Source organism: Lepidochelys olivacea (assembly GCF_965140295.1).
Source record: "Lepidochelys olivacea isolate rLepOli2 genome assembly, chromosome: 22".
Taxonomy (NCBI): domain Eukaryota; kingdom Metazoa; phylum Chordata; order Testudines; family Cheloniidae; genus Lepidochelys; species Lepidochelys olivacea.
Genome location: NC_140432.1, coordinates 3067659 through 3086231, shown reverse-complemented (window position 1 = coordinate 3086231; position 18573 = coordinate 3067659). Strand labels below are relative to the sequence as shown.

The 18573-nt window shown below is 47.1% G+C and overlaps 1 protein-coding gene across 1 annotated transcript in view; it reads left to right on the top strand.

Annotated features, from left to right (window-relative positions):
• The first annotated feature begins 4059 nt into the window (after positions 1-4059).
• LOC311511204 (uncharacterized protein) overlaps positions 4060-18573 on the top strand; it is a 39225-nt gene continuing 24711 nt past the window's right edge. The window contains exons 1-3 of the mRNA XM_084611600.1: positions 4060-4185; positions 5629-5717; positions 6423-6549. Of these exons, the coding sequence (XP_084467726.1) occupies positions 5646-5717; positions 6423-6549 (199 nt within the window). The 5' untranslated portion in view covers positions 4060-4185; positions 5629-5645. The remainder of the gene's footprint in view (positions 4186-5628; positions 5718-6422; positions 6550-18573) is intronic.

Genomic DNA, 18573 nt, shown 5'->3' with positions numbered 1-18573 from the left:
TGAAAGGGGTCACTAGTACAAAAATTTGAGAACCACTGGTGTAGCCTGTTGTAAAACTAGACAGTTATCTAGATGAGTTGACAGACCCCTTGGAAGACCTCTGCGTACTCCCAGGTGTACATATACCCCTTGTTGAGAACCACTGGTGTAGGGGAATCCAGGCCCACTGCCCGTACCGGCTTCCAACCCAATGCCCTGGGAGGCTGGTTCGGTTTTGCTTACCTTGCATCAGCCCCCAGTCAGCTTCTCTGGGTCACCACGTCCGACCGTGGCCCCATGGGCAGGAGTCAGAGAAAGGAAGTCTTCTTTCAGGTGTAAAAGCAGCAATGGCTCCATGAAGGGTCAGTGCTGATGGAGCAATTATCGACACTTTCTCTGTTCTCCTTTTCAGAGTTTGCCCCATTTTCTCTTTAATTCTCCAATGTTAATTTAACAATCTCAGATTTGGGATATTTTCCCACCCGTATGACCTGCAGCAATTTTTCTTCCTTTCTTTCTTTGGGAAATTGTCCTGAATCATTCTTCAAATGAGAAGGGGCTTAATGGGTGCAGCTTGCAGAGCCCTGAGACACAGTTGCCTCTGGGGTGGGATGGGGTGGCCATTCTCTGCCAGCAACAAGGCAAGGAAGGGGACAGGAGGAAAAAATCCCCAGTGGAGACTGTCCAGCCCAAGGTTACACAGTCCAGGTTACTGCTACTTCCAACTGCCCAACACAGCTCCCGCCAGGTGCCAGTCACCTGCCTGCCCCTGCCTCCTCCCTACTGCCAGGGAGTTTTCCTGCTCCATATTACCCTCACGTACCCTCTTAAAGCACCTCCCCAAAGGGCTCCCTGCTGCCCATGTGAATGGTGTGAGTGGGGGGAAAATTATTACTGTCTGTTTATTGAACTTCCATATACAATCCAGTCAAACTGTCCAACTACTTTCACTTACTTAATATAAAAAGAAAAGGAGGACTTGTGGCACCTTAGAGACTAACCAATTTATTAGAGCATAAGCTTTCGTGAGCTACAGCTCACTTCCTCAGATGCATCGGCTGTTACTCTGAAACCTGTCATTACTTAATATAAATTCTCTTCAGATCCACATGTGTTTTTCTCATTATCAAATGTTTCTTTTTAGACCTATTTCTTCCCCAATTCTGAAAGATTGATATAAAATATCCTGTGTGCAGTGCTGTAGTAGCCATGGTGATCCAGGATATTAGAGGTTGCTCCCTTGGTTTATATACAAATGTTTGGTGGTATTCTCCATCCCATTCCTTATGAATCCTAACGTGTTAACTTTTTTGCTGGCAGCTGTGCATTAAGTGGACCTTTTAATTGATCTGTCTACAGCAACATGCAGATCCCTTTCCTGAGTTGTGTAGCCTAGAATATGTTATGCTGACATTGCTAGGTGTAATGCATGTTCAGTAGGGGTTTCTCCTCTCTTCCTCATTTGTATTTCCTCTCCCTACTAATGTTGGGATGTGCTCCTGTAGGTTAGTGTATTAATGATCTTATCTTAGTGTCATATATGTCAATACGTTGCCATGGCACTCCTGTGGTCAGACGTCTGTGGATGTTCTATCCGAAAGCCGGTGTTAGCTCATGTTCCTTTGGTCGGCTGGTGTCTTTACTGATGAAATTCCCCCTTAGACACTCTATTTCCAGTTCCCCAAACCTTAGGGCTGACCTTTAGGCCATTTATCTGTGCCAGAGTTCATAGACCTCAAGGCTTATGCTAACTGCTGATGCCAGTGTTGTACAGGAGACAGGCCTGTGGGTTCCTTGCATTACTGCTGCATAAAATAAATGCTAAAGCTAGCTATATGGGCTACAGGTGACAGTTAATTTACCACGCAATAATGTTTATAAGTAGCTCTAGTTTCTCTCTCCAATGTGCATTGCTTTGCATTTAGAAAGAAGATGGGTGAGGTAATATCTTTTATTGGGTCCACTTCAATTGGTGAGAGAGATACATTTCTGAGTTACACACAGATCTCTTCTTCCGGAGAATATCCTAAAATCTTGCCCTCCTTTCTCTCTAGTTATCTATTTCTAATTTAATATTCCCTGAGATTTTTTCCATGTCTCATTAGTAATAAATTAACATAAAATATCCTCAGATTTTGACCTTTTCTCAAATTTTTGAATATATTTAGAAAAGGTTTCCATTTTCTCTCAATTTGTCAAATAACTATTGATATAAAATTCTTCACATTTTTCCACTTTTTGCTCTACTTTGTGAAAATTGATCCAAAATTCTCCAGATTTCCACCCTTTTCTCTTTAATGACTTAACATAGACATCAGCTGTCAGATGTTGTCGTTTTCCATGTAATTATTAAATGTCTGCTAAAAAGCCTCTCATGTTAGGAGACGTTCCGAGGTTTAGTTGCAGCGAGTTCTCCTATTTTGGAGGGAATTTGTTGCCTTAGTCCAGGGGTGGACAAACTTTTTGTCCTGAGGGCCACATCTGGGTGGGGAATTTGCATGCAGGGCAGGGGGTTGGGGTGCGGGAGGGAGTGCAGGGGGTGGGAGGGGGTGCGGTGTGCAGGAATGGGCTCAGAGCAAGGGGTTGGGACAGTGGAGGGGCTTGGGGCATATGAGGGGCCTCAGGGAACGGGGTTGGGGTGCACAAGGGGGCTCAGGGCAGGGGTGTGGGAGGGGGCTTAGGGCACGGGGTTGGGATGCAGGAGGGGTTCAGGCTCTGGCCTGGTGCCACTTACCTGGAGTGGAGCCGGCTGGCAGCGGTGCGCATCGGGGCCAGAGCAGGCTCCCTGCACCACTCCGGAAGCGGCCGACACCACATCTCTGGGGGAGGGGTGGCAGAGGGCTCCACATGCGTTGCGCTTGCTGTGCCTCCAGGCACCTCCCCAAAAGCTCCCATTGGCTGTGGTACCCTGTTCCCGGCCAATGGGAGCTGTGGGGGGTGGTGCCTGGAGCCCCCTGCCTCTCCCCTCCCCCGCCCACCAGGGGTCGCAGGGGCGTGGTGCCGGCTGCTTTGGGAGCAGTGTGGGGCCCACGGCGCCACGGGGGTGGCAATCCTGTGGGCCGGCTCCAAAGCCCTGAGGGACCGGATCTGGCCCACATGCTGTAATTTGCCCACCCCTGTCTTAGTCATTCTCCATCCTGACGGTTACAGGGAGTTAAATGGTCAACTTTCTCCTCTCATTTGAGACTCATTTCTTTCCCCCTCTATCTTCATTACAGTGTTTGCTGATGAAAGTGACTTATCCCATATTTAATATACACCAAAGCCAGAGATCTCCCCCTGTTTGGGGGAATGGGGTTTCCCAGCTGCTCACAGAACAGTTGGCTGGACCCTTTTCTTTTCCTCAGTGGGCACAGGACGATGGCTCAGTCTGTGCCTGGCTCCTTGCTGCCCTGGCTGTACCCAGAGTGGCTGAGAATCTCCATGCTACTGTATTAGCCTCTCACTTTCCCCTCATCATGTTCACCAGCAGTATCCCAAACCCCCATGACAAATGGTCTCCATGACGGGTTGCTTCGCCCAGCGCTGAGACGTAGTCATCTCGGGAGTAGGTACCTATTGGCCATTATCTGCCAGTCACTGAGCATGGAAATTCCTTAAAAAATTTGGCTCCTCCATGCCATCCATTTTCCTGTTAAAGAAGCCTCGCCCAGGGCTCCCCCCACCCCTTGTGAACGGCTGGGAGGCGCAGCTGATAACTCCCTATCCATTTATCCAATACTGATATGAAATCACGACAGACTTTGCTTCTCTCCCCATTTTCAAAACTGGAGGAATTTCAGGTTTTGGAGGGAAAACTGTTGCTGTTCTCAGAAGAAGAGGAGGGAATGAGGGAGGAGGAAAGGACTCTGGCCTCATCCCTCCTGAGCCATGTTTCTGGTCTCACTGAGACCAGTGTTAATCAAGAGACACTTCAAGGAAGAACATGGAGTGACTCCAGATTAACATGGGGGCAAATAAAATCAGGATATGTCCCTGGGGGGTGGGGGTATCAGTTGTTCTAAAGGAGTGGGAGGGGGGAAGATCCCTCTGTCTCTGTCTGACTGTGTCTCTCTCTCGTCTTAAGATATTGGGGTTGAGCTTCCTGGGTCAGACACTGCTGCCTGCATTGTGATCTGGGAGCCCAGACTGAGCAGCTGCTGCTCCCCTGGTGGGGTCTGAGCTTGGAAGTGACTTGGAGTGAAGCTTCCTCTATACCCAGGCAAGGTGAGGATTTTCTCCAGCTGTAATTAGCTCCACGGGCCAGCCCTAGGCTCTGCCCACACAGACATCTGAAGCAGAGACTCCAGGTGATTGATAGAGACCTCAGGGAACCTGCTGGGGATGGGTATGAAAGTGACTGTGTACAAACAGCCCCTCCTCACCCCACATCTCTCCTCCCCTTAGCAATTGCAGGAGCCAATCCAGCCACAGGAGAGTGAACACCCAGGAATGGCTGTCTGGCTGTCTGCCAGAGGGGGCAGGACAGGAGATTGGAAACACAAGGAGAAAAAGAGAGAGATTGATAGGGGCAGTGGGAGAAATAATTAGGGAGAGATTCCCAGATCTCTGACTTTCCCACACACACTTACTGCAGCATCCCTGGGCAGATTCACTTTCCAGTGAACAAGGTGAAATGCAGGGAGAGGAAAAGCCAATTCCTGACTCTGACTGTGCCCCCGGCTGTGGGAGTGTGCTTCCCTGGGGATAATATCAGGGGAAATCCCCCAAAGTCACTCCTTTTGTTCTGCTCTTGTCTTGTATTTGGTTCCCAGACTTTGTTACTGGTAGGATTTCAAAATGTCTCTGTTGTTTAGTGCTGGTGGGATGGGCCAGGTCAGTAAAATAACCAAACATTTCCTCAGAATAGAATCTGAGAACTGTAGGGCTGAAATGAACCATGAGATGATCTAGTCCAGCCCCCAACACTGAAGTGTTTGTCCAACCAATCCTTAAAAACCTTCAGTGGTGGCGATTCCACAACCTCCCTTGGTAACCTATTCCAGTACTGAACTAGCCTTTGTCACAACTGAGTCACATGGCTGGCTTAGATTCAATTTGTGATTCACTATAACCTCCAGATCCTTTTGAGTAGTACTGCCCCCTAGCCAGTTAGCCCCTATTTTGTAGTCGTGCATTGGATTTTCCTTCCCTAAAATGTAGTACTTTGCACTTGCCTTTATTGAATTTCATCTTGTTCATTCAGATCGATTCTCTAATTTATAAAGGTCATTTTGAATTCTAATCCTGTTCTCCAACATGTTTACAACTCTCCCAGTTGGGTGTCATCTGAAAATTTAATAAGCACACTTTCCCCTCCATTATCCAAGTCATTAAGGAAGATATTGAGTAGTAGCAGATCAAGGATTGGTTCCTGTGGGACCACGTTAGATACAGCCTCCCAGTTTGTCAGTGAACCACTTATGATTATGCTTCCATCCTCTCAAAGAAAACAGGTGTCCCCTGTACATTCCAAGAACTTATTGGACACTTTGCGTTTGCTTGAATTCCTTTTCTAACAGATATCTAGGTAGATAAAGCCCCCCCTCCTCCATCACTGTTTTGAATTGTTCTGTTCATCCATGTGCAGGGAAAGATCCTCGGGGGAATTGTGCTGTGAAGTTATTTCCTGTTCTGACATGTCCCCAATTGCCCTTTTTGCCTTAACAGGCTGCAGCGTAACATCCATGTTTTGCTCCAGCTCATTCTGTCCTTCCAGGGACCAGGGAAGGGAAATGGCTGCAGTGGAGCTATTTGAGGTAGGGATTATCAGGGAGTTGCTGGTGGGTTCTCTTTGGAGGGAGAAGAGCAGTAAATACAGAGGAGGTGGGCACTTTGGAGGGGGCTAGTCTGGAAGTGGGAGGGGTCAGGAAATACACAGAGTGGAGAAAGGGAGGGGGCCAGGCTGTGATAAACCTGCTAAGATTTGTTTACCGTGATGCCTAGATCTCAGCAACAGACCCCTATGATTTGTGGGTGGGAATTCCCTAATTAGGCATGCAGAAAACAACCGCCCACCTCCCCAGACTGGGCTAGGGAAACTTACCAGACTTCAATACTAGCCAGTGGCTGCTGTGAGAAGTAAAGGGGCACCTACCAGTGAGGCCTAGGGAATATACTCCCTCCCCTCCTATCCAGCTGCTGGCAATGAGGAGGATGTTGCAATTTGCATCAGGGGGTTGTCCCTGGACCCTGCTGGGGGCTCCATCTCCTGTATCAGCCTCTGGCTCGTAAGTGAGTGATGAATGTGAAGACTCCTTCCCCGTCTCTCTGCTGGGAGGAGTGGGGGTGCTTTTTCCCCTCCCTTCCCTTTGATGCTTTCTGGCTGCTGTCATGTGATGGAAGCTGTGGGAGGCAGGCAGCATAGTTCCACCCACACCCCAAGTGATTGGCCCTCCTCCCCTGTGAGTAGTGGGGTTGTCAGTAGGCAGCAGGTACTGAGTGAGGGGCTGTTGCTCTTTCAGGGGCCAATGGCTTTCGAGGAGGTGGCTGTGTATTTCACCGAAGAAGAATGGGCTCTGCTGGACCCCGCTCAGAGAGCCCTCTACAGAGACGTCATGCAGGAGAACTATGAGAATGTGACCTCGCTGGGTAAGGATTCCTGTCCTCTCGGTTATTAGAATGGGAAAGAAGAACTAAGGTTCACAACACCCTCAATGCAACCTCAAATTGTGCCCTGTTTCAGCAACACTCCAACAGGCCCATGACACTTATATTAGCACTTTGCCCTCCCCTGCTACAGAACACTTTGGAAACAGAGGACGGGAGCAGGATAACACAAAGTCCAACACCTTCTCTTTGGACCTAACCAAGTTTTGCCTTTGCAGTGTAGGGAACAGAAGCTACCTACCCCTGGCCTGTACTTAAACACTGAGTCCACTGCACACTATCCATCTTAAACTTTCAGATTGTCACCACCCCTTTACCCTTGCACTCTGGATTCCTTCACTTATCCTCACTGAGCATTGGAGACCATTAGCACATATGCCACCAGACTGCTGACAACCCTCGTGGCAAGAACACACCCTTGTGCACCTTCATTGACACAGCCTACAACACTTAGCACTGATGTGAGGAATACCTGTTCCTTCAAGAGTCACATGCACCTCTCTTCTTATCACAGTCACAGTTCTGCCAAGCTGCTCCAACTGTTCCCTCCACTGTTCATGTAAAGCTACAGCTGACACAGTGTGCATAGCTGAAGTGCATGGAGATAAGTGGTGGTATTCAAATCTGTCGAACACAACACAAACAATGGCATGTTCTTAGTCTTTCCTTCTATTGATCAGTACATTTTAAGGCCAGGAGATACTATTAGGTCATCTAGTCTGACCTTCTGTATCATACAAGCCATACAGTTTCGAGTTACCATTGAAGTGAGCTGAATACCTTGTGTTTTGATGAAAATATCTTCCAGAAAAGCATCCAATGTTGAGTTGAAGACTTCAAGAGATGGAAAATTTGCCACTTCCCTGGTTAGTTGGTAAACCTGTGCTCCTTCCTTACTGACCTATTCCCAGTCACATTTGCTAGCTCCAAGGTTAGGGAGTAGGAGCAGAGCTTCGTTTTGCAGGTGTGGTGTGTAGTTCTTAATTTGCTGGTTTTCAGATGTACTAACTTTCACCACTCTCCACATGCTGGAAGGGCATGAGGCAACACTTAACTCTGCTTTAATATAGTTTATAGAACTATAGGACTGGAAGGGATCTTGAGAGGTCATCTAGTCCAGTCCCCTGCACTCATGGCAGGACTAAGTATTCTCTAGACCAGGGGTCTTAAACTCAGTTTGCCTTAGGGCCAGTGCCAGTCTTCTCATCCTCCCAGCGGGCCAATAATGTCACTCATGCCACCTAGAACCCATCCCCCAAAACTCTGCCCCCCACCTGCCTAAGGCTCTGGGAGCGAGTTTGAGCGGGGGAGGAGGTCTAGGGTAGGGGATTGGGAAGGGGGTGGGGGTGCAGGCTGTGGGAGGAGGGGTTGGGGTGTGGTGCTTACCTGGGGCTCCCAAGACAGGGTGGGCTGGGGGGCCTCCGCACACTGCTGCCCCCAGGCATGACCCGCACAGCTTCCCATTGGCCGTAGGGACGCTTGGGGTTGGGGCAGTGCGTGGAAACATAGCCCTGCCCCGGTGCCGCAGGGAGGAGGCTAGTCTGGAAGTGGGAGGGGTCAGACATGTGGGGCAAGCAGGCAGATGCTGCTCAGCTGTGCTGTGCTGCTGGGGCCCCAGGCTATTTTAAATTGCCTGGGGGAGGCAGGTGGGGCCAAAACTACTGGAGCCCCACAGGCCACATTGGGGAGGTTCGCGGGCCATGAGTTTGAGACCCCTGATCTAGACCATTCCTAACAGGTGTTTGTCCAACCTCCTCTTAAAAATCCCCAATGATGGAGATTCTACAATCTCCCTAGGCAATTTGTTCCAGTGCTTAACCACCCTAACACTTAGGAGGTTTTTCCTACTGACCAACCTAAACCTGCCTTGCTGCAATTTAAACCCATTGCTTCTTGTCCTATCCTCTGAGATTAAGAACAATTTTTCTCCCTCCTCCTTGTAACAATCTTTTATGTACTTAAACTTATGTTCCCTCTCATTCTTCTCTTCTCCAGAAGAAACAAACCCAATTTTTCAAATCTTCCTTCATAGGTCATGTTTTCTAGACCTTTAATCATTTTTGTTGCTCTGCTCTGGACTTTCTCCAATTTGGTCATATCTTCCCTGAAATGTGGCACCCAGAACTGGACACAATACTGTACTTGAGGCCTAATCAGCGCAGAGTACAGTGGAAGAATTACTTCTCGTGTCTTGCTTACAACAACGTGCTGCCCCGCAGGAGCTCGCAACCCCACCGCCCAGAGCACTGGTGGCATAGTGAGCTAAGACTGCAGGGGAGGAGGGACAGCAGGGGAGGAGCCAGGGGCTAGCCTTCCTGGCTGGGAGCTCAAGGGCTGGGCAGGACGGTCCCGCGGGCTGGTAGTTTGCCCACCTCTGTAATAGAGACCATAATGTAATTAAATTTAAAATCGGGGGGGGGGGGGGAGTAGGAATACGAAGAACATCATGGTAGCATTTAATTTGAGAAAGGGGAACTACACAAAAGAAAGCTAGTGACATGGAAATTAAAAGGAACGCTCACAAAAGTGAAATGCCTGCAAGCTGCATGGAAACTTATTCAAAACACGGTCAGAGGCTCAAAATAAGTGTACTCCTAAGGGGAAAAAAACCCCAAACAGTAAGAGGATTAAAACAATATCACCAAGATGAAACAGCAGAGTAAATAAGGCAATTAGAGGCAAAAAGGCATCCTTTAAAAATTGAAAGTCAAACCCTACTGAGGAAAATTCTGCCAAGTCAAGTGTAAAAATATAATTAGGCAGTCCAAAAAAAGACTTTTGAAGAGCAACTAGGAAAAGTCACTGACATGAACACCAATTGTTTGAAGTACATCAGCAGCAGGGAGCCTGCCAGACAATTGGTGGGGCTGCTCGGTGATTGAGGTGCTAAACAAATGTCAGTAAAGGAGGTTTTCAAATAAATTGAAAATTTAAACATAAGTCACCAGGGCTAGATGGCATTCACCCAATAGTACTGAAGGAACCCGTATATGAAAAGTGCAGAACTACTTACTGCGGTATGTAACCTACCACTTAAATTGGTCTTTATACCAGATGACTTGGGATAGCTAATGTAATACCAATTTATTTTTAAAAAGCTTCAGCAGCAATCCTGGCAACTAGCAACCAGTAAACTTAACTTTAGTACCAGGGACATTGGTTGAAGCTATAGGAAAGCACAGAATTATCAGACACCTAGATGAACACAATTTGTTGTGGAAGTTAACGTGGATTTTGTTAAAGGAAATCATGCTACATCTATTAGAATTCTCGGGGGGGGGGGGGGGTCAACAAACTTGTGGTCAAGGGTAGTCCTGTAGATATAGTGTACTTGGACTTGCAGAACGCCTTTGACAATGTGACCTGTCCCTGAGTTTTACTAAAAATATTTGTGAGGATCTGTGGGTGCCCACACAGGCTGCATCAGGCAGCTGGGTGGGGGGGTTAGGAGCTCCAGGGGTCCCCCACCACGGGTTGCGTCAGAGCTGCCGGGGTTCCCGCTGCTTGCGGCAACCAGGAGCTGTGGGGTACTCCATACAGTCGCAGCTCTCCACCGCTGCAGACTGAAGTCATGAAGGTCTCGGAAAGTCATGGATTCCGTGACTAAATCATAGCATTACTCATAAGGAAAGTAAGAAGTCATGGGATAAAAGGGAAGTCATGGATCAGTAACTGGTTAAGAGATAGGAAACAACGGGTAGGAATATATGGTCAGTATTCACAATGGAGAAAGGTAAATAGTTGGGTCCCTAAGGGATCTGTACAGTGTTGTTCAGCAGATTCATAAATGAACTGGAAAAATATGGAAACGAGATGGCAAAGTTTGGAGATGATGCAAAATTACTGAAGATAGTTAAGCCAAAGCAAACTGTGATGAGTTACAAAGAGATCTCATGAAACTGGGTGACGTGGCAGCAAAATGGCAGATGAACTTCAGTGTCGATAAATGCAAAGTAACACACTGGAAAAGAGAAAAGGAGTACTTGTGGCACCTTAGAGACTAACCAATTTATCTGAGCATAAGCTTTCGTGAACTATAGCTCACTTCATCAAATAAATTGGTTAGTCTCCAAGGTGCCACAAGTACTCCTTTTCTTTTTGCGAATACAGACTAACACGGCTGTTACTCTGAAACCTGACATTGGAAAAAATATCCCAACTATAGATACAAAATGATGGGGTGTAAATTAGCTGTTGCCATTCAAGAAAGCAATCTTGGAATCATTGTGGATCATTGTGGATAGTTCATAAAAAAAATCCACAAAATGTGCAGTGGCAAACAAAAAAGATAACAGAATATTAGGAACCATTGGGAAAGCAATAGGTGATAAGACAGAAAATATAATGCCACCGTATAAATCCATGATATGCTACACCTTAAATACTATATGCAGTTCTAGTCACCCTGTCCAAAAAAAAATATTAGAATTGGAAAAAGTACAGAGAAGGACAAACATACATACATAAATACATACATGATTGGGGTATGGAATACCATCCATAGGAGGAGAGAATAATAAGACAGTTATCTCTTTTCCAAGATGAACAATGTGGGGATATGATACAGGAATAGAAAATGAATGGTGTGGGGAAGTGGATAAGGAAGTGCTATTTACCCCTTTCACATAACAGGAGAACCAGGGATCACGTGATGAAATTAATAGGCAGCAAATTTATAGTAAACAAAAGGAAATACTACTTCACACAGTGAACAGTCATCCTGTGGAACTCATTGCCAGGGGATGTTGTGAAGTCTGTAATTATAACTGGGTTAAAAAAAGTTTGATAAATTCATGGAGGATAGGTCCATCAACTGCTATTAGCCAAGATGGTCAAAAATGCAGTCCCATGCTCTGCCTCTGATTGCCACATGCTGTGTGTGGACAACAGCAGATTGATTACTCGATAATTACCCCCTTCTGTTCATTCCCTCTGAGGCATCTGGTATTGATTACTGTCAGAATACAGTACTGGGATAGACAGACCATTGTGCTGATCCTGTGTGGTTGTTCTTATTAGTTTGGCTTTTGCTGATCTGAAGTTCAAAGTTGTACAATAATTAACTTATTTAATACCACTTTCCCAAAGAGGCAGTATGCTCTGTACACCAGCTGAGATAGATACCAAGTGACTGACTTTAGTCAGGGGATAATCAAAACCATAGTTTGAGCCTCAGATGTGTGCAAGAAACTGTTATAAGAACAAGGTGATTTTTGTCAAGAGCTTGTGTTGGAAGGGCTGTATTTCAGGAATCTCTGGAGCAATTAACCCCGTCTTTGGGCCACTAATCCTGTCCTGCACCCACATGATGAGCAGTATATTTCATGGCAATGTGAGTAAGCATGTACATTTTAGAGAAATTAGAATAGTTGGCCTTTAAACAAAAAGTAATGCTGAATCCTAAATCTAGTGGAGCTGGTGGCCTGCTGTGATAACTTTCTAAATGCCTGTAGGGTGTTGCAATCATGTAAAGCCACCTGAGGCGAGGAGACAGTGTGAGAGTCTCATTCAGGAGTCCTTGAGACAAAGGAGGGGAGGGAGCATGAGGAGGGGAGAAGATGGACAGCTGGAGTTTGTGGGGTGCCACAAGGCAGGGAGAGGTGTGGAGGATTAGAGGGAATCAGGGATGGTTGAGTACAGTGGAAGGAGGAGGATGACGGGAGTCAGGGAGAGGAGCTCCTGGGAACTGGTAATGGTGTGAGCTGGGCAAGTGGGGGACTGGGAATGGTGAAAAAGGGGTGGAGGGCCCAGCAGTGGTGCTGTTGTAGAGGGAGGGAGGGGTGGGTGGGTGATCTGGGTTAGCTGGAAGTGAGGAATACTAGGGTAGAGGGACAGGTGGAATGAAGGGGTAGGGGAGTGGTTACTCTAGGAAGGGTCTGGTGGAGTGGGAAGATTTCAAGATGGCATATGGAGCACTCCACTGAGGCTGCTTTTGTGAAAGTCTCTAATGACCTTTCCCTATGCAAAGCTCAGGGCCAGTACTCTATCATTCTCCTCCTTGACCTATCAGCTGCCTTTGACACCACTGACCATGGTTGTCTTCTTGAATTCTGATGTTCTTTTGTCCTCTCCTGCTTCTCTAATCTCTCCTTCAGTGTGTCCTTGGACAATCCTCCTCATCCCCACTCCAACTTTCTGTGGGGATTACACAGGCTGTGTCCTTGGTCCACTTCTCTTCTTCCTCTGTACCTTATCACTGGGAATCTCATCGACAAACACAAATTCAGCTACTATCTCTATGCTGGCGACTGACACGTCTAACTCTCTGGTCCCGACCTGTCTTTCCTTTCCAAACTGAAATCTCAGCCTGACACTACTCATGGTCATCTAGCCATCAGCTCAAGCTCAACAGCTAAAATGGCCAAAACACATGTGACATTATCTAATTAAAATATAATCATGCAAATCATTATTGCTACCACTGTTAAATAATTGCAACCAATCTTATACAAAGTGTCACACATGGCCGGAAAGGGTTAAACAGCTGCAGGTTAAATAACCCAGAGCCAACCTTTAAGGACATGTTAGAAAGTATGCAAATGGTAATTAGGGCCATTCTATGCTAAATAGGCTAGAACTTTGAAATGCAAGCCTATGTTGTTAGAAGTGATACTAAGTGTGTTTACTTATAGATGCTAGCCATGTAAACAGACAATTCCTGTCGATCACTATAGCTATTGATTCAGAGATCAAAGGGGAATATTAACGTTTAGATGAATCTTGGGTGAAATAATGTCATTGTCGATGTGTCTTTTTAAAGTTTGTGATAACTACTTATCCATTAAGCAGTTTCTTATGTTAATCCATGTAGTTAATTACCAGTGTGGATTAGGAAACAGAAGGTTACATCAAAAGCCTATTGTTTACCCAGGACTGTATGGTCAAGTGGATGCTAGAAAATTGTATAAAAGACCCTTGGGTCCTGATCCTGTCATCTCAGATCTGCTTGAGGTTTCATTCAGGGGAAGCTTAAAACATAAGGATTGAGATCCCAGTCCTAAGCTGGAACACCCTGAATATGATATTTGACAATAACCTATTGACTAAATTATAAAAGAACATTTTGCACCCACAAAGCTCACCATCTCTATGAATCTGAATTTCAAGATTGTACTCATGTTTGTTTGTATGCTGATCTTTTAACCTATACTCTTTCTTTTTAAATTTTTTAGTTCAGTTAGTAAGAATTGGCTGTAAGTGTGTATTTGGGTAAGATCTGGAATATTCATTAACCTGGGATGTTAGGTGTCAGATTCTTTGGGATTGGTAGAACTTTTTTATATGATGAATAAGATTATCATTAATCCTCACCATATTTGACTTGGGTGTCTAGGTGGAGGCCAGAGGCTGGGTTACTTTAACGGAACTGTGTTGTTGACTTCTGAGTAACCAGTGAGGTATAATAGAAGCTGTTTTGTGCTGGCCTGGTAAATCTAAGTATTGAATATCCACCATTGCCTGCCCCATTCTTTGCAGTTCACCCTAATTGAGTGACCTCATCTGGCTCCCCTGGGATCCCGGTCACAAACACAGCTCTTCATATTTCCCCCAAGCCATCCCCGACCCCTTTCTGTATCATTGCAGACGCCACCCTTACTGTAACTCACGTCTATGCACTGCACATAAGCTGCAACACAGGCCTTTCTTTAGGGCAGGGGTGGCCAGCCTGGGGCTCCAGAGCCACGTGCGGCTCTTCAGAGGTGAATACGCGGCTCCTTGTCTAGGCACCGACTCCGGGGCTGGAGCTGTAGGTGCCCGCTTTCCAATATAACAGGCTGCTCGCTGCTCAACCCCTGGCTCTGCCACAGGCCCAAATACACTCTCAGCCAATTCTTTGGAAGTAAACCAACATTTATTTAAAAAAGAAAAAGACTATTGGTTAAAAGATCAGTATACACAAAGACATGAGTACAGTTTTGAGATCAGTTTTGATGATGAGCTTTGTAGTTGCAAAGAGTTCTTTCAGAATTAGACCATAGTCCAATGTTCATATCCAGGGTGATCCAGGTAAGACTGGAGATCCAAGCTTCCCCTACATAAAGCATCAAGCGGATCTGAGATGAAAATATCAGGTCCCAAGAGTTTTTAAATACAGTTTTCTGGCAGCCTCTTGACCATACAGTCCTGGGTGAACAATAGGCCTTTGAAGAAACCTATTTCCTTAGCATCACTGGTAACTAACCACATGGATTAACATAAGGTACACCTCTACCCTGAGGTAATGCGCCCCAATAGAACATGAATTCAGCTATAACACAGTAAAGCAGCGCTCTGGGGGGCGGGACTCCGCACTCCGGCAGATCAGTGCGTCAGCATGTCTGGCTCAGACATACTGCTCTGAGCAGTGTGTTAAGGGTGGCGGGCCAGGGCTGAGGGGTTGGATAAGGGGCAAAGGGTCTCGCGGTGGTGGTCAGGGGACAGGGAGCAGGGGGGGTTGGATTGTTCAGAGGTTCTGGGGGCAGGGCAGTCAGGGATAGGGAACAGGGTCATTGGATAGGGCGTGGGAGTCCCGGGGGGCCTGTCGGGGCGGGGGTGTGGATGGGGTCGGGGCAGTCAGGCGGGTTGGGTATGGTGTGGGGTCCGGGGTGGGTTAGGAAGGGGGGGGGTGTCTCTGGAGGGGGCGGTCAGGGGACAAGGAGCGGAGGGAGTTGGATGGGTTGGGGGTTCTGAGGGGTCAGTCAGGGGGCAGGAAGTGACTATTTACGGAAATGCTCGAGGCCAAAGCAAGTTTGGTATAACATGGTTTCACCTATAACGCGGTAAGATTTTTTTGGCTCCTGAGGACTGCATTATATCAGGTTAAAGGTGTAGTTTATCAAACTTGAGACATACAGACAATGACATTATTTCACTCAAGATTCATCTAAATGTTAATATTCCTGTTTGATCTCTGACTCTATAGTTATGGTAATAGACAGGAACTGTCTGTTTGAATGGCTAACATCTAACAAGATAAAAGTAAACACATACAATTAGTATCGCCTCTAATTCTCTAACAATACAGGTTTGCATTTCAAAGTTCTAGCCTATCTAACATGGTAATTAGGGCCATTCCCTTTCTAACATGTTTCAAAAGATTGAATCTGGGTCAGTTAGCCTGTGAGGGGCTTAACCCTTGCTGGCCATGTGTCACGGTAGGCCTGACTCCATTTATATGGATACACTAATCAAGAACAGTCCACATGTGAATGAAGCACACTGGATAATGGAAGTCTCAGACTGGGCATTAATTTGTAATGACTGGGATCCAAGGGAAGCAGAACCTGGGAACACAACTGCACTGCACTTTTGGGTCACAGGAACTAGTGTACAAACCAACTGGACTTTAAGCTTGCTGCTATCCAGGGCAAAAAGACTGAGACAAGGAGATACAGAGAGAGAGATGAAATCGAGGAGGCTTTGGAAAAGCTGGGCAGATGACTCTGCCAAAATGAATATAGAATTCAGTTTTGTTCTACTGGACTGAAGAGATCTGTAAATCCTGTGTTCCAGTTGCCAAAGCAACGCGGTCTTGTTCTAAAAAGTCTGTCTTGGGTTGCTGCAAATACCAATTGGCTACAGTACCCCAGAAGAGATAGTGTTTACAAGCAGTCTGAAATCATTTGGACTGACTGAAGTGCCATCATAATACAAGGGATGCTGCCTCTAGCAGGACCTGTTTCAGTGAAGTGGAGCTGTGGGGACCACACTACAAAAGGCAAAGCCTTGGCAGTAGCACATTATGTTTGACTGCACTGCTTCTGGGAGACATCCTCTCAGCCTGAATCCCCAGACTTGCACTGGCAGCTGTGTGGGGAAGGAAGAGAGAAAGAAGAGACCCAGGCCCACCCAACTGCACTGAGTCCTGGCCCAGAGCCCTAACAGTGGCAGTGTGGTCCACCACTGGGTCAGTGTGGAATCCAGTCGCAACATGCTGACCTTACATGGGTGGGAGATACCACTCACTCTACCTCCATGGGTCACTTCCTACCGAGTTTCCTGAATCTGCAGTCCGTATGATGTTGGGGTCTCTGGGCTCCTCAGAGCAAGTAACTCCCTGGGACTTTGACTCCAGACGTTAAGCTGTAGGCAGCAGGTCTCCAGCCTATGTCTAGAGATCTCTGGCTACTGCAGACAAGGGCTATAACAGTTTCTGGGCTGGAGCCTCCACCAAGTGTCCTTCCTCCTTAGCAGTCAGTGCAGACGGAGCTGGGTTGCTGTCCTTTATACTAGCATAGCAGTCTGAGGGGCAGGACTTCCTGTGCCCATAATGTGGGATTAATCCTTTTCTGCCTAGTGGGGGTATGCACACCCTGTCACAGGGGTACAGTAGTCTGGAAAGCTTGAGAGCCACTGGTATAGAGGAGTCTAGCTTATTCAGGAGAGCAGAAGCTGGGTAAAAAGGGAGGAGGTGCTGTATTATATGTTAAAATATATATATGCTTGTTCTCAGGTCCAGAAAAGGGTGAGAAGCAGACCAGCTGAGTTTTCTAGGTAAAGATAACAGGAATAAAAAATAGGGGCGACCTCATGGTCGGGGTCTACTATAGATCATGAAATCAGGATGAGAAGGTGGATGAGGCATTTCTAAAGCAAGTAATAGAAATATCCAAAACACAAGACCTGGGGTAGTCAAATGGGACTGTAGCGGGGTGGTCACCCCGCTCTGGCTCTGAAGGGGTTAAAACAGCCCTGGGAGAGGGCTGCCCTGGGGAGCCAATAGTAAAAGCAGCCCTGGAGAGGGCTCTGGCTAGGAGAAGAGGAGTGAGAACAGCTAGGGGAAGCTGACAATGTAGCTGACCACAGGTGTGGCTGGCTTAATTGGGGCCTGGATGGCTTAATTGGGGCCCGGCTGGCCCTTATAAGAGGGCTGTGGGCTAGAAACTGTAGGAGTCTTATTCTAACCCTGGAGTGGGAAGGGCTAGCTGCCTGGGAGCAAGGTTCCTGAAGCGGAGAAGTGCTGGGGAAGGGCACAGGGAGCTCTAGCCTGCAGGCCTTGTTAAAGGCCTAAAAAGGTACTGGGGCTGCGGAGGGGCAGCCTGAGGATAGGTAAAGGCAGCAGGTCTTAACTTCCTTGCCAATGATGAGTGGTCTTAATGGACTGCAGTCTGCCCCAATAAGTGGGGGTAGATGATGACGGGCAGTAGCCACTGAGGGAAGGTGGGTTTAGAGGATTGGGGGTTCCCCTGGGAGGGGAGACCCAGAGTGTGGGGGCATTGCCAGGGGGCAGGGCCCCAAGGTAAAAGAGCACTGGGGTCCGGGAGGGACATGGGGGGCCAGTAGCAGGCGAGCCGCTGACCTGCCGAGGGCGCTCTGAAGGCTGGAAAGAGCTAATTCCTGAGACAACCAGCAGGAGGTTCTGTGCCAGTGAGTCTCGCCTTGCTACAGGGACTTAAAACTACCCCAATATCTGTTGGAAAAGTAATACAGCAAAAAACGAAATGTCTAGTAAGTTATTGGAGTGTACTGGGGACAGCCTTTTTGCTCAAGAGAGTGGCAGAAGTAACCATGGGGACAGCTATTTCAGACTTCTGTAGGGCTAGAAGGAAGGAATTGGCAGGAAATCTGAAGGTGGAAGGCAATTTGGGTGAAAGTGAATGTTAGGGGGCTCATTCCTTCACCCACTTACTTCCCTGGTCCTTCTCGCATGAACAGAGATCAACAATACCCGAAGTCCAAAGGTGCAAACAATTTGATGTTTATTGGGGTGAACTTCCAGCAACCATGATTCCAGTTTCCTTCCTTAGTGTCCTCCTTCCCAGCCACCACAGAGCCTTACACCTATGTCCCTGTTCCCATTCCTGCCCTTAGCCAAACATGATTCCAATTTCCCCACCCCCATTCCCTGTTCCCATTTCCCCCACCCACTTCCTGATTAACCACAGACTATAGTAAAACTTGAGTTCTGCTTAGCTACACCTTAACCAATCATTTTTCTCAAAAAGAAAAGGAGTGCTTGTGGCACCTTTAGGTGCTACAAGTACTCCTTTTCTTTTTGCGATACAGACTAACACGGCTGCTACTCTG